Genomic DNA, 14551 nt, shown 5'->3' on the forward strand with positions numbered 1-14551 from the left:
TCCTCGTTTGTTGTTTCAGCGAACGATCCTTTTTCTCGAATCAGAAAATACTCGTCTGCTTTCCACGCGAGCAGAGAAAATAGAAAGAGGATCGTGACACAAGAAATTCGCAGGTGTTACATAAAGATTTAGTAATACGCGCATACGTACGTAGATAATCGATCGTGGAACAACAATGGCCTATTGCGCAAGCGAATAATAAATTGCGCTTCTGTTTAACAACCGATTAACACCTGTTACGTCACACATCTGATTCGACGATTTAGAAACGATCGAGGAGACGCTGATGAAACAAATCTTAGTTATCGCACAAAGCGAATCCCGCGGAAAGACGAAGATCTACCTAAAACGATTCCTGACCCACTTAACACGCACACATGCAAAACTCATTATAAATGCTAAATGTTATGAATATCTCTCGCTTGTAATCGCTAATAATTTATTGCTAATAATTATACTATTTCACAATTAAATATATATTTGTATACAAATTTAAAAATAACTTTAAATTTAAATATTAGATTTCTAACTGTTTCAAAATTAAATATCGTATTTATAGCTCGACACGTTTTAAGCTTATCCGATTGAATTTAATTTATTTACCGCGTGAAACGTACATAAACCTATTTTAAATCCTCATGCTTCACTTAAATATCTTGAACTCTGAATTAACAATACAGATTTAAAATCCTGATAAATAGAATGACCCAATGATATAAACGTGAATTAACTAAAATACGAATTAAAATTATAGTTAAAAATATACTACGTTGCAGTTTATCTCAGTTAGTTCAAAGTACAAGAAATTCAACTATCGATCAATGTTGAACAGACGAGAAATATTCATAGCACTTAAGCTGCATAATGAACATTTAATTTTTACATATGCGCATGCCAAGAATGTCGGAAACCATTTCGGGTAGCTGTACGCATTTAGCAAATAGAAATGGTAATTCGAACGCAAGCGATACGAAAATAAAGGAGGAAGAAGAAACGATTGCATAAAGTATAAAGAATCGTCCTTGGAATTAATGCATTCGTTCTCTCTATTTAAATTTAAACAACACCGCCGCGGATTAAAGCGAATACTAATCGATCGATTCTGCCATTATAGTTAATTACGTCGTTTACATGGAATTTAAAAGATTTTCCACAACCGCCTGTAGCGTTTTCGTTAGTCAAGTTTATGTAGTACTACTTTGCCTTGCACGTCCTACAATGTATCTCGTATAATCATATCGGAATCCTCGATCATTCCTGCTTAGGTCTCGGAGGTCGCGCGTCAAACGAGAATCGTGCAACAGTTAACTATGATGTGGAGCATCGGGATCTAATTGCTCCGTTTGATCGCGGGAGAAAGTCCCTTTGATACTCTTCTTCGCTTCCTCGTCACGAACAACGTGGAATCTGCTCGTGGAAAAGAACGAGTGCACGATACATTTTGTTTAATATCTGGAATCGCGATACGAGTCGGTAGAGTGAAAGGGTGAAATTATTTCGAACACGTAGGCACGTTCGTAACTTCGAAGCACGAACAAAGTGTAACGAAAATGAAGTCGAAGGATTGCTTCCATATTCTTCGCGAGTTTACAAATGGGTTTTAATCAATAACTGGTAAATATCGCCGGAGGCGTTTAACAGGGAAAGCGTATGATCGATGGCTGTTCGTGATCTAACGGATTCCCGGGATAATGAGCTGGCCACGTTCATACGTCGCGCCATGAAAAAGGATGAGAATAAAAAAAAAAAAAAAAACGGCGACAGAAGTTATGGCAGAAGGCGACCTTGACATATAAGCGGCAACACATTCTAATAGAAGATGAGAACTGTTTCGCCGCGGGCTGGAAGACGCAACCCGGCTCACCTAAAATCAATTTCACTTTCATTCGCGCGATGCAGCTGACGCGCTAGACTTGGAATATCTCCGGTGTACTTTATTATGTTAGCTCTTCCATATTATTCTTTCGACCGCAAACGCGTATTATGCGCCGAGAACTACGAGAAAATGTTGATAAAAATAAATGAGAATGAGAAAATCGTCGAGGAAGCGGATATCAATTTCTATTTGCAGTCACTTAGAAAATGGCCAACGATGTTTATTTTCGTGGCGAGCGTTCGGCTATTCTTGAAATTTATGAAACGAACGTCTCGCGGAGAAAGTATGAAGAGTAGTAATACAGAGAAAGGATGTTTGAAATAATAATGATATAATCGAAAATATTTGTGCAAGGCTGATTCCGCGGCGATTTCCATATGTCCTTATAAGTGCCCCGCGGTTGTCGCAATATCGTAAGTATTGTACGCAAGTATTCGCCTGTGCAAGCGAGACTTACACTTCGAGAGCGGAAAAGGTTAGCGCTGCGCATCTCGCGGAATGTGCGCTTGAATGAAATAACCCACACCGTATCGACGCGGTGAGGCTGGAAGAATGAAATGTGGAATCTGCGGTTTAAAGGACGATCGAACGGGGAAAGCTATGTAATATCCTGTATCGCGGGGCAAAAGTAGAACATATAAGTTGAGCTACGGACTACTCTACTATAAATTCTATTTGATAAGAAAAAACTGAAGAATGGAAAATTACGTAACTATTCTGTATAACGTGATAAGACAGTATCGTTTGTATGACAAGAATAATGCTTGAAGGCGTTGCGTCATTGAAGCGTTGCACGTTCGCGTATGCAAGCGAGAACCTGTAACCTTTAACCATGTAAGTACACACGGTTCGTCTCTGAAATTTTCATTTTAATCCATCGTTCGCAAATATTTGTGCGAATTTCACCCGATGGAATTTCCTGAAGTCGGACAGGGAGACTGTTTTACCGCATAATAGAAAACGAACACACGAAAGAAGTGACCAGCCGATTCTCAGTTTGTAAAAATCGTCGAGATCATTGATTTTACGTAAGCATCGATAAAATGACGAATCCTTAATTGCAATTATTAGAGCCTTAATATGTAATAAAATGACGGATGCTCGGAGTATCAATCCGAATTTTTGCAAGAGGCGCATAAAAAACGAGAGAATGAAAAACGTAGAGCGGAATAACAAGTACGCGTTTAATCGCCAATTAAAACGATCCCCTACGGATCGTTATATCTCTTCGCGTCGCGTCGTCGAGTTCGAACTTTGCTACGTTCTAAATTATATATTAAAAATACAGAGAAGTCGGAGCGATCGTACAGTCGCAGATCGATCTACTATTGAATTGTCGCCTGTACGATTCTCAGCTACCTCGATACACGTTCGCGTTATCTATTTATTTCGCGTTGCGTCCATCGCGGCGTTGCATAATATCGTTAATTAAAAGCGCAAACGCACAATGCGCCGGCAAACTTTCCCTCGTAATAATAGCATCTGTTGAACCCGAAGATTCGACTATTTGTTCTCCGAGTTAACGCGTCAATTAGCGTGACGCCATAGAGATTTACGATCGTTTCGCAGATTTAAGGCGACCTGGTAAATTTATCTCGTTTCTCGATCGTCCGGCTGTTTTTCAAATAACTTTATATCGGTTCTACACTTTGCTAAATTGAAACAGAAGCGCGTTGCGTCGCGAGAAGAATCGTTCTCATGGATATATCGATGACGCGTTACAGTGAATCACTGGTAAGTGACTCTGGGGAACCGGGCAGTTGACATTCCTGAGGAAAACGAGAATTTATTGCCCGCACGTTTCCTTTTCTCGTAATCCCTCCGGTACGGTGTACACGTTGTTTCATTTATCATCGATGTTTAACTTATATGACAGCCGCTTAATCCCGTAAAATTAGAATGGAGAGGGTTCTCCGATGCGGTGCGTCCAGCCGATAAATAAAGGCAAAATCGAAAGTGTAACCTTCTAACGGTAGAACGTCCACATTTCCATTACAGTTTTATTCGTCCATCCGTTTTATACCAGTCTAATTATACGCGCACGTACGCATGAACATCCGCCGTCTATAAATCATCTCACTACCGTTTACTTCGACCCCTCACCTTTAATCAACCGTTACCAGTCTGTATTCGTTTTCAATGTTACAAAGTCGCAATGCGACGAAATTAGTTTATAAATATGCCATACGGTTAATCAAATTCACGATGCGATTGGATTATATTTAAATCCACGATATAGTCGAGTTCAAACAATCGATGCAATATGCATCGAGCCAATTGTCGATGAATGGCGGTGAAACGTTTTAGCCAGCGGCTGAAGGCTATTCACCGTTTCGGGTCAGAATTTGGTTAACGAGCGCGTCCAGATATACCCTAGGCAGGATTTGGCGCGGAGCGTCGCGCGTCGCGTTGTCGCCTCGTTAAAGAAAACGATGACAGTTGAGTAAGAGAATCGCTCTTAACTTAACCCGATGACATTTAGCAACAACGTGACACCAGTGATCCCTCCGGGAAGGTAGCCGACGAAGGTGATATACAATATTCCCATACGTTTCCCCGCATGCACGTTCACGAACAGCCCGTACACGAACATAGAAATCCTGGCGCATCTGCCGAGCGTTAGTTACGAGGATCCGCGTAACCCCCCTTCGAACCGCCACCGCGCGCAGCTGACTTTGTGTGTCACCGGTTTCGTTGTATGGCCGTCGTTCCATCTCTGTCCGCGCCTGTTTTACTTATGCATCACCGGCTCTATGCGTTTCCTCTCCGTTCAACTTCGAATACGTGTCACCTTCATGTGTTCCACGCGCACTCGAGATCCTCGTGTCTGCGTGTCGTTCCGTCTCTGCTTCGCTATCTTCGTCTCTCGGTCTCAACGTCGTTCCTGCTTTCTTACTATTCTTTCATACGCGTTTCACCGTCTTCGTACAATGCGCTACCGATCGTTTCCCCTTTATCCTTCGTCGCGTCGCCATCGTCTCGTCTCTCTCCCTCTTAACCCCGTCATCTTCTCCCGTGTAACCACCGTCGCGTCTTCGTGTACCACCGTGCCTGCAACATCCCCGCTCTTTGTCTTTCTCTCTCTGTCGTGTACCCGTATCACCAGGTCCCATATGCGTCCAACTTAGATGGCCAACTATACGACACCGGCAATACCTTGCCAAACACGAGAGTACACCGAATCGGTGTTGGTGATGCCTCCGGGGGTATATATACGCCGAGCGCTGCGGGGCTTGATAAACGCTAGGCTTACATCGACGATTAACGCCGCACCATGTACACGACACTGGTAAGCGCAATTAAACATCGGTTCGAGAGAGGAAAGAGTCGAGGGAACGCTGCCCGAAACCGTGGTGAAACTCGAAACGAGAACCGGGGGTGCGAACGAATCGGATCGTGGAGAAACGAGAGGTCGGAAACGATGAGGGATGATAAAAGAGCGGGCGAAGTCTGACGGAGATAAATTCGTGTAAGTCTCGATGAGACGAGCTCGGATCCGGGGATGAACTCTCGCGAGGGGTTCGAATCACAAGTGATCTCAGTGCGATCTGCAAGTTACTGTGCGTGGTTTAATCGTCAATTGTGTTCTATTCCAACAATTGTGGTTTTCTTTAAAATCGTCCCGGTTGTTCGGATATGGATTAAAAATCTTGTTTATAGATTCGCGAGACGAACAATTTCGCGACTCGTAAAAAATGTTATTGCAGCCAAGTGTGTATACGATTGTAATTACTAAATTACTTAGATATCCGATCGTTTGAAATTCTTCGATTAAATCGTTATCCAATTGCGAATTAGCTTTGCTAGAATAAAAACGGTGAAGGAGAACTGATGACGTCGAGAGTCACGTCTGACTTATTTAATAATCGTCTACTTGGATTACCACTCGGGTCCGATCTCGGCCTACTATACCGTACATACATACATCACTGGCCGTGTCGCTTTCCCTCTCGCTTTCGATGAATCGGCGCTCGCGATTGAATTTAAACGGCGCTGTACATCGCGCGAATCTTTCGATCGGATCGATAGATAGGCGCGGATCGTTGTGCCATTTAAATTGGCACGGCAGGCCGCGCGGCGATACGAGCACGCAATTACACGCGGAAATCGATCTTCCTTCCTACGACGTAATTTATCGTCGTTCAAACACAATCACGTAATCACCGTGCACGGTACGAGTGACGGCCCTCGACTTTGAACGCAACGTTTTCGTCTTCCGTCGAGGGAATTGCGAACTGTGTTTGCTCTACCACTCGACGTGGACACGCGTGCCCACATATGATGAATAAATAACGATGTCGAGTCAACGATGTCGGCAAACTTCGAATTCTACTTCTGAGTTAATCGCGTAATCTGCCGCGGCGGTCGACCCGTTCCCGTTACAGTCGACCCTTCGCCAACGAGAAATAACGGTTAATTAAACGGCTGAACGTCGAATTAACGACCAACGATTTACGGTCCAGACGATTTACAGAAACGAAGAAATCGTTCGAGACTCTTAAACGTTAGTACGACGCTTCGTATAATCATTTGTCACGCTTGACCCGCAGATACTCCTGATTTCACTGGTCAGCTGGGCGTCGGCTGCTCCCCAGAAACCCGGGGACCAAGTGATACCCATAGTCAGCCAAAGCCAGGAAGGCCCGAACCCGGACGGTTCCTACAAGTGGAACTACGAGTCGGGTAACGGGATCAAAGCCGAGGAGGAAGGTCACGTGGAGAACGCTGGGAAGGAGGAGGAGGCGATGAACGCAAAGGGCAGTTTCAGCTATCCCAGCGACGGCGGCCAAGAGATCTCTTTGACCTACGTGGCGAACGAGAACGGTTTCCAGCCGCAGGGTGCTCATCTGCCGACCACCCCCGAGATTCCGCCTCTCATTCAGAAGGCCCTCGAATGGATAGCCGCTCACCCGAGCAAGGAGGATCAGAATCAAGTGTAAAAGCTACTCTTTTATCAGGATTTGTCTGTCGAATGTGATCTCAGCGAGTTCGATTTTTGTTTCAACGGCGCGCGCTTTAACTGTAACAACGCATCGAGAAATTCCGTCGCCGAACAGAGTAATAAACCGAGCATGACTCGCACAAATTGTACACCACGTTGTATACGTATAAAACGTTATTGGATTTTCCTGAATTAAATTGAACGTTCGATGTTATAAGAGTAAAAATTGAGCGTGGAATTTTTGATCGATTTTATAGTTAATGCCGCGCGACGAACAAGTAATTAACGATTAATCGCCCCCGTCGTCGCCTCTCGCTCTAATTATTGCTATAAACCCGGGAGTAGTTTATTTAAAAACAGTTTTTATATAAAATCGAAACAGCTTGGAAACTGTTTTGAGGTAGCAACCAGAGATAGTTGGAACTGCTTTCGAGTGGCTGAACCGTGTTTGCGTAATAAAAATTGTTTTTCAAATAAAATATTTCCTGGTGTACGCATTACAGATACTACTATATAACGAAACGCGTACTTACTCTGGTTCAATCTGTTGTAAATATTTATTATATATATATATATATATATTGTGTTTTGTACATCTATATTAATTATTATGCTGTACTCGTATCGGAACGACCATTTATGTAGATAACAATTACCAAGCATATGATTGCAATAAACGATATAAATAAATGTTGCAATTGAAGAGATCTCCGAGTTTCATATTTATCCATCTTTTTTATTTATATTTAATGGAATTAAATGCAGAAGACGTAACGAGCCAGGTTTACGTTTGCACGATTCTGTAATGTACGTCAAACTACTGTTCGCGAAGAGTAAATCCAATCTGCAGCTATTTATTTATGTTCGATTCGATTTAGATGCAGATTTGCGCAAACTGCAGAATTGTGGCTCAAAGAATAAATAGAGGTTGGACGGGAAAGTTAAGCTTGCTTGAAGTTAGCACTCTATACTACTTGTACAGGATAGACACGGAAATTCGGTTTATCTAATGGAATGACAGACTCTTAAATTCCTAGCATTGGTAATTTTGTCAAGAATCATATGTTTCAAATAAAAATTGCCCAAATCCTTTCCAATTCATTTGTCAATCAGAATTTAATCATTTTTGAAGCTCTGCTGTGTCATACGTATTGTATAGCTCTACCACAGAGAAGGGATTACTAAAGAGACTTTATATTGTACAAAAAACTGATTAATCGATTAGGCTTGAAGTATTCGAGATGGAAAAAGGTTGTATACAATCTTTTTGACAGGTAATAGCAGTACCTACAACTTTTATTTAAAGCATTTCTCAAAATTGTAAAAATGGAATTTATTTTTCTGAGATTTCAACTACTTTAGATTCTTTGAAATTTTCGTGTTTCCTCAAATACTTCTAAGCTGCTATACTCATGGGATTATTATATACGACCTTATTTGTAGCTGACAACTAGAGCTACAACTTTTGTCTGAAATATTTTTCGCTAGCGTCAATAATTAATTAATAAATAAAATTGTTTATTTCAAAATACATTTTTTTCGTCCAAGGAATGTTTCAGATAAAAATTGTAATTCTAGTTGTCAGATACAAGATAGGTCTTATCAATTTCCTTCTAATTCCACTGAAACGTGCATTTGCCGACTGTGTTTCGAGTTCCACTGGGCCCTATTCGCTGTCCCAATGATTACAATGACACTGCCACACTTTAGTAGAACCTCATTGGTGGCCCCACTGTGGGCTTTAAACCGTCGTTAAGTAGTACGAGTCGACGATTACTCAGACACGCTACGGGCTTTGTTGGAAACCGCGTTTCGTTCACTGCTTGTTTAAACTTTACTAGCTTGACGTAATGTAATTAAGGACAGTTTTGTTAATCACACAATTTAATTGTAGTTAGTTGAAAAAATTGGGAGAGAAAGAAATCAAGAAACGGGGGTGTTCGGCAATACGTTTTTATTTATTTATATACAAAAGAATCACAAGTTAAAATAGTAAGTACGCATAGTAATATAATAATAATAATAATTATAATAATAATGTACTATCGACGCTCGACGCGCGTCCACGCGGTCGGCGTAACCCTTCACTCGTGTTTTTTTTTTTTTTTTTTGAGTTTTCATTTTTCCTTTTTGAAGACAGCGTGAGCGCATGAAATTGTTTAAACGGCGCTACCATTTTTCTTTCCGTATTTTATGCAATTACGAGTATAAAACGATTATTGTTATTATTATACCGGCTGGCTCGCGGCCTAACAGTGTATTTTTTTTTTTTCATTTATAGTTATCTGTAACGAAGAGTCTATTTAGATTAATATACCACGCTATTATTTGTGTTTATTCGTTTATTCATTTTTATGGTTGATCGGAGGTTCAGGGTCGGTTTCTGTCCATGGCAAGCTGGCTCGGGTAAATCAGGTCACGTTCGAGGTGCGAGTGGCTCATTTACCTGAAAACGACAAATATACGTCCACCGTTCGTTTTCATTCCGAGATTAGTTACACGACGAGAGAAGTACCTCTGCCAGGGGGTGGTCTGGGCTGACCGCCGTCGTCCTCTTCCGGGTGCGCCGCGTTCCATTCGAGCGCCCTTTGAATCTCCGGAGGTATAGGCGGCGCCGTGGGGATGTGCGAGCCCTGGACTTGGAACCCGTTCTCGTCCGCGACGTATGTGATGCTCACCTGTTGGCCATCGGGCGCCGTGTACGAATCGGACCCCTGCGACACTACTGGCGTCTCATTGTCCACTTGTTTCGGCTGGCCGCTTTCCTGGTGCGAAATCCCATTGCTCGTCTCGAAGCTTAAACGATGTTACAAAAACGATTTCTCGATGCACTATCATCCATCGCTCGATAAAGCTCCATATCGTATATAAAAAAAACGCGATATGCTCGTCTTTTCAAATTCAATTATTAAACGAATCCATAAAAGTTTCTTAGATCGCGCGTCTTCTTGTATCTAGTTGCTATAATCTGTTCTGTCTCTTACTTATTGATGTAGTTCCCGTCGAAGTTAACTTCGAGCTGTTGTGATGTGATCACAGCATCCTTGTCGGCGCCGCTCGATGGTCGTTGGGGGGCTGAGAGTGTCCCTGTCGTACAGAGCACGACCGCCACGAGCACCTGGACACAATTATTTCAGACGATCCTTTATCGATGTAAAATTAATCAGATGTGAACATCAAATTCGAAGAATTTTTTATCGCAAACAATTAAGAGGTCGAGTGTAACAGCGACGGTGACAGAAAACGCGGAAACTAATTAACTTAGTTACGTTACGAAAAGCCTCTGCTATTTAATTTGTATCGTAAAATCGATAGATACACGTTTTCGGATATTCGACCGAATCGGTTTGACATTTGGTAGCAGGGATCATTTTTCTCGGTAACGACACGACGTCGTAGGACCCGACGGATGGCTCTCGAACGAAATTACACGTTCCACGGTCGTCTATCATTACGTTACATTACACGTTCTACCAGGTAAGTACTTTCGTTCCGCCATTACGCCGTATTTCATAATGTCATTTGCAAACTGACGTAACAACGCGACCGCCGGCGCGGCTTCGCTACAACGCCGTCGTCGTGATGTTTTCTAGGCGCGCTATCATCTTTGCATTGCCCTTTGCACAATGCCGAGCCGAGCCACGCCAAGTCATGACTGCTGCTTTCATGAATTCTACGAATGTCCCAACCCTAAATGGTAAAAGGTTTGGTAAATGTTAGGGCGAGCTACCTAACCGCTATCGCCGGTTTATCAGTCACGAACGGCCAAGGGTGTGCCTAATTAAAGTTAATTAAAACGGAGAAGTTCGAATACTAGTTTCGAAGATCATTCTACGACATTCCATGCCGACTTAGTCATTTCGATTTATCGTTGTGAAAAAACGTAAGTCATAATCAAAATAATCTTTTATCGTCCCCGAAAGAAACATTAGAAAGCTAATTGTTAAATCGCACTGCTCCCGTGTCGCAACGAGTCTCTAATTACTGATCCGACGTTCGATGCGATGATCACGAGCGGAATGAATGGACGTTGCGATAGGTAAGATTTCGTTTCGGTAACACAATGGAATCTGCGCACATTTCGATTTTCCTTGACCGTATGACCGAGCTCGAACAACTGATCCGCTTCCTACAATGGAACCGCGTAAACGGACAATGGAAGGCCGATCTATTATAGGAAAAAAAGAGAACGAGGAAGGAAATCTGACACGCCTGCTCGAGGATAGAACAAGGTATGCGACAGTCTGAAGATTTTTCATTCCAACCTCGATTTTCTTATACGAACGCGCGACTCGATCTCGCTAAACGAGAGACTTGAATCATTGAGATTTCAATGAAACTCGTTGTCTTATGGAAATTGGCCATGCAGTTCTTTTTAGACGTATCTCTCTTTGTCCGACTCGATTATTCAACTTGCCAAACGGCCCAGTTTAACGCTATTAACAAAAGTATTCGCTGGTGTCATCGACGATTCTTCGACAGGCGAGAAAATGGTGTCGCATCTTTACGCAATCGCTAATTGTCATGATAATTGATTCTATTCTTAATTTCACGCGTTTCCCCTCTGCGAATTCCGTTCGTCTCTATTCAGTTCAACGACACATTTTAATTAGAACTCTAATGCAATTGGAACAGTCCTTTGGTCTATTCCAATACACGTTCTTAATTAAATAGAATTTCATTGTATCGCAAAAGTAAAACAGTTTCTTGAATTCTTTGAACGCGTCAGCTTTAATTACTGTTAACACGTAACTCGAACTTAGCTACAATTTTAGCAACTGATTAGCGGTGAAACGCGTAGTGCGTCTGGAAGATAGCGAGCAAAAGAAGTGTTAAAACGTCTCTCGAATTGTGCTAATAAAGAAACTAACTATCGTGAGCGTGCTCGCGACGAAGACGTAGCTTCGCGATATGAAATAGAAAGAGAAAGGTCGTATTCTGTCTGGCGTGTCATCGCAAACGACACAACTAAGTGTACGCGTAATAAAACCTTCCGAGCACGAGTAAATGCTTTTAAAAATAAAATTAGCCTGATGCAACCGACGTGCTCGGCGCCCACGTTTCGCGAACATTAAAGCGAATTGTATGAGCCGTAAGATCTCTGCCAAAAGTTTAAGGTATGTAATAAAAAGCTGTGGCTAATATTTGAAGTAATGATCTTTTAGAAAAAAATTACAGAAGAGCGAGGTTTATAAAATTGTTCGAACTGTTTGGTCATAAGGAATTTTTAACGCATATTTTCTAATATTCTAATGCATAGTTTTGGTACTTTTGATTAAACTGTACGTGACTTGTAACTCTCTTACTAAATTCTTACTTTTGCATACTTTTTATATATCCTCGAAATTGACATTATTTCAACTTTAAGATATCCTTAAATCATGTATTAAAGAATTATACAAAATTACAAAATTCTGTCATTGTTGCAATCATATTTCTTTATAAATGAAATCAAAATTCTGTCATTCGACATTAGAATTCAAAATGTAATAACTTTTCTAATAGGCTCGCAAAATTTCTATAATTTTGTACAGTATTTTATTAATGTAATATCTAGTGACTGTTAAAATTTCATTGCTTTGTCATTGTCTTTATATAAGTATTCGTTCAACCTTAACAGCTTCCACGAACAAACCGTACAAATATTATCTAAATTCGCGATTCAAAATGCACCGCTGTGTCCCCGCATTTTCAATTCGAGTCACAGTTACCGGTACCTACGCTTCTAATGAAAATATAAAAATTCTGTGGAATGCTTTTTCCCGATCATTGCCAACGTGGAAAAAGCTCGTTTATTTCGAACGGGATCGAGTAAGCGGAACGCGGTCGCCACCAACAGCCAATGTTTGGCGTGTTCAAACTTCAAACAATTTATTGAAAATGTTTGCCGCGGCACAGGCAGACGCAGAAACGTGCACCGACACGTTGAAAATTTATATTTACTACAACGTTCCTATCAAATTTCAATGGGGACAATGTTAGTCAAACGAAACAGAATACCATCGGTGTATTTCTATTACAATTTTTTATGTACACCCATGCCCGTCTATGTATCATCTGTTATTTAAATAAAACGATATTTTATCACGGCGTCAAACAATTTTTTTTACAAGCTCTTTTTCGCCGGTGATGAATTCGACTTTTTCAGATACGAACGTCGAGCACAAACGATCGGAAGAAATGCACAGGTGATGTGAAATGAAAAAGACTCGACATGAAAATTCATATAAAATATGAGGAAGCAATAGCGTGAGATGTGTAGAATTTTACAAACGCGACATGATGCAAACAGTTAAGCAGGCAAATTTTGTTAATAAATGAAAATGTAAAATCTCTGAGGCACAAGTAACTCACTATCACCACGTCTCGTTTCTGTCCCAACCTCTTACTTTAGCAGTCCCGTCTTTGCGAGTCGCAGTCCTCTACCTACCTTGATAGTGAACATAATCTCTCACTGACAGGGTCCGATTGATAGTTAGACGATGCACGGATGATGTTACTTGTTCTTGTAGCTTCATCTCGGTATCGGTTCGCCTCCTTTATATACACGCCGGGCAGAAGTCGCCGGTGAAAGGGGTCATCCCTGCCCTCTTCTTCTTTTCTTATTCACAATACGAATCTTCTTCTTCGTCTTCTTCTTCTCGTCTATATCCCTCTGACCACTGGGCGTGCTTCATCATCGTCATCATCATCAGCAATAGGAAAAATGCGGGACTTCGACAAAAAAAAATTGTCCGAATCCACCAACTAACGATTTTTCTGACTAATAAGGAATACATGTTTAAATTTTAATTGCGAGGAAGTACGATACCCTTTGACATTCATTTTTATTTTTACTTTGCTGAGAAAATTAGGGAACTTCAATTGTGCCTAAAAGGGTGATTGAGACGATAGGGTGGTATTTATTTAAATACACTAACTACATTCAGATTAAGTCTCGTATCCCTAAAAACTTGTTTAAAAATAATAATTGCAATTAAAATCATTGTACAAAATTCTAAATAAAAATTATACAAATTAATTACACTTAAATTCACAATCATTTTATTTTATTATTTAATTTTCCTGAGAAACTAAAACTACGTTCATCAGAATTTGGAATACGACAAAAGCAAATTGATTGGATACCCGTACTGCGTAAGGAAAACGTTGACAAACGCCTCGCGTCCACGCGTTCCGCGCAAAGGAAACAATTTCCTGCGCTTCTAATTGCATGAAACGCGGTGCCACGTGTAAGTACGTGACCTAGACACTGCATCCCCTTTGTCGTCGCACCGTCGCTCGTTTCGTTCAAGTTGAAAAAATTCCTGGCGCAAATATCCGGTAGAACCTTGCCAGATGCCTGGCAAGCTTATTATCTTCCTACTTCCCTGCCTACCGTCTTTGTTAGAACCGCGTTCATAGAATTGCGTCACGCGATGGATAAAATTGAAATTAATCAAGCGTTACGAGTTATTTGCTTTCAATAATTGCGTTAATTAATCCGACGTCCACGACGGCATAATAAAAATTCAGTTATCAACGTTTTATTCTGTTTGCCTTCATACCTTTCAGCTTGAGCGCTAAAACGTTAATTAGGAAATGTCTCTTACGTTCTAGTGCTCGGCTAAGTAATTTGTACTCGCGCCGTGAAATTTACAGAGAAAGCTACGGTTGAATTTTCTGATAAAACGTCCGGGTACAACGACGACGAGAGGAAAAAAAGAAAGGAAAAGGACACGGAGGTGTGTTCC

General features: G+C 41.3%; 2 protein-coding genes across 2 annotated transcripts; one reads left to right on the forward strand and one right to left on the reverse strand.

Moving 5' to 3' along the window:
- Positions 1 to 5057: 5057 nt before the first annotated feature.
- On the forward strand, positions 5058 to 7525 carry CPR22 (cuticular protein 22). The gene is made up of 2 exons (XM_018037349.2): positions 5058 to 5165; positions 6427 to 7525. The coding sequence occupies exons 1-2, from the start codon at positions 5151 to 5153 to the stop codon at positions 6814 to 6816; spliced, it is 405 nt and encodes a 134-aa protein (XP_017892838.1). The 5' UTR covers positions 5058 to 5150; the 3' UTR covers positions 6817 to 7525.
- Positions 7526 to 9051: 1526 nt separating this feature from the next.
- Positions 9052 to 13354, reverse strand: CPR14 (cuticular protein 14). The gene is made up of 4 exons (XM_018037438.2): positions 13249 to 13354; positions 9803 to 9936; positions 9334 to 9614; positions 9052 to 9264 (listed from the first exon to the last, which is right to left on the reverse strand). The coding sequence occupies exons 1-4, from the start codon at positions 13261 to 13263 to the stop codon at positions 9257 to 9259; spliced, it is 438 nt and encodes a 145-aa protein (XP_017892927.1). The 5' UTR covers positions 13264 to 13354; the 3' UTR covers positions 9052 to 9256.
- Between the last annotated feature and the right edge of the window lie 1197 nt (positions 13355 to 14551).

This window comes from Ceratina calcarata, unplaced genomic scaffold, assembly GCF_001652005.2.
Source record: "Ceratina calcarata isolate Rehan_Ccalc_2016 unplaced genomic scaffold, ASM165200v1 scaffold165.2, whole genome shotgun sequence".
NCBI classification, from domain to species: domain Eukaryota; kingdom Metazoa; phylum Arthropoda; class Insecta; order Hymenoptera; family Apidae; genus Ceratina; species Ceratina calcarata.

What these genes read in the sequence shown, in the direction of transcription:
- CPR14 (XM_018037438.2), bottom strand. An exon ending in GACGGGAACTACATCAATAA is followed by an intron (nt 9,615 to 9,802) that starts GTAAGAGACAGA and finishes ACATCGTTTAAG; the next exon opens with CTTCGAGACGAGCAATGGGA.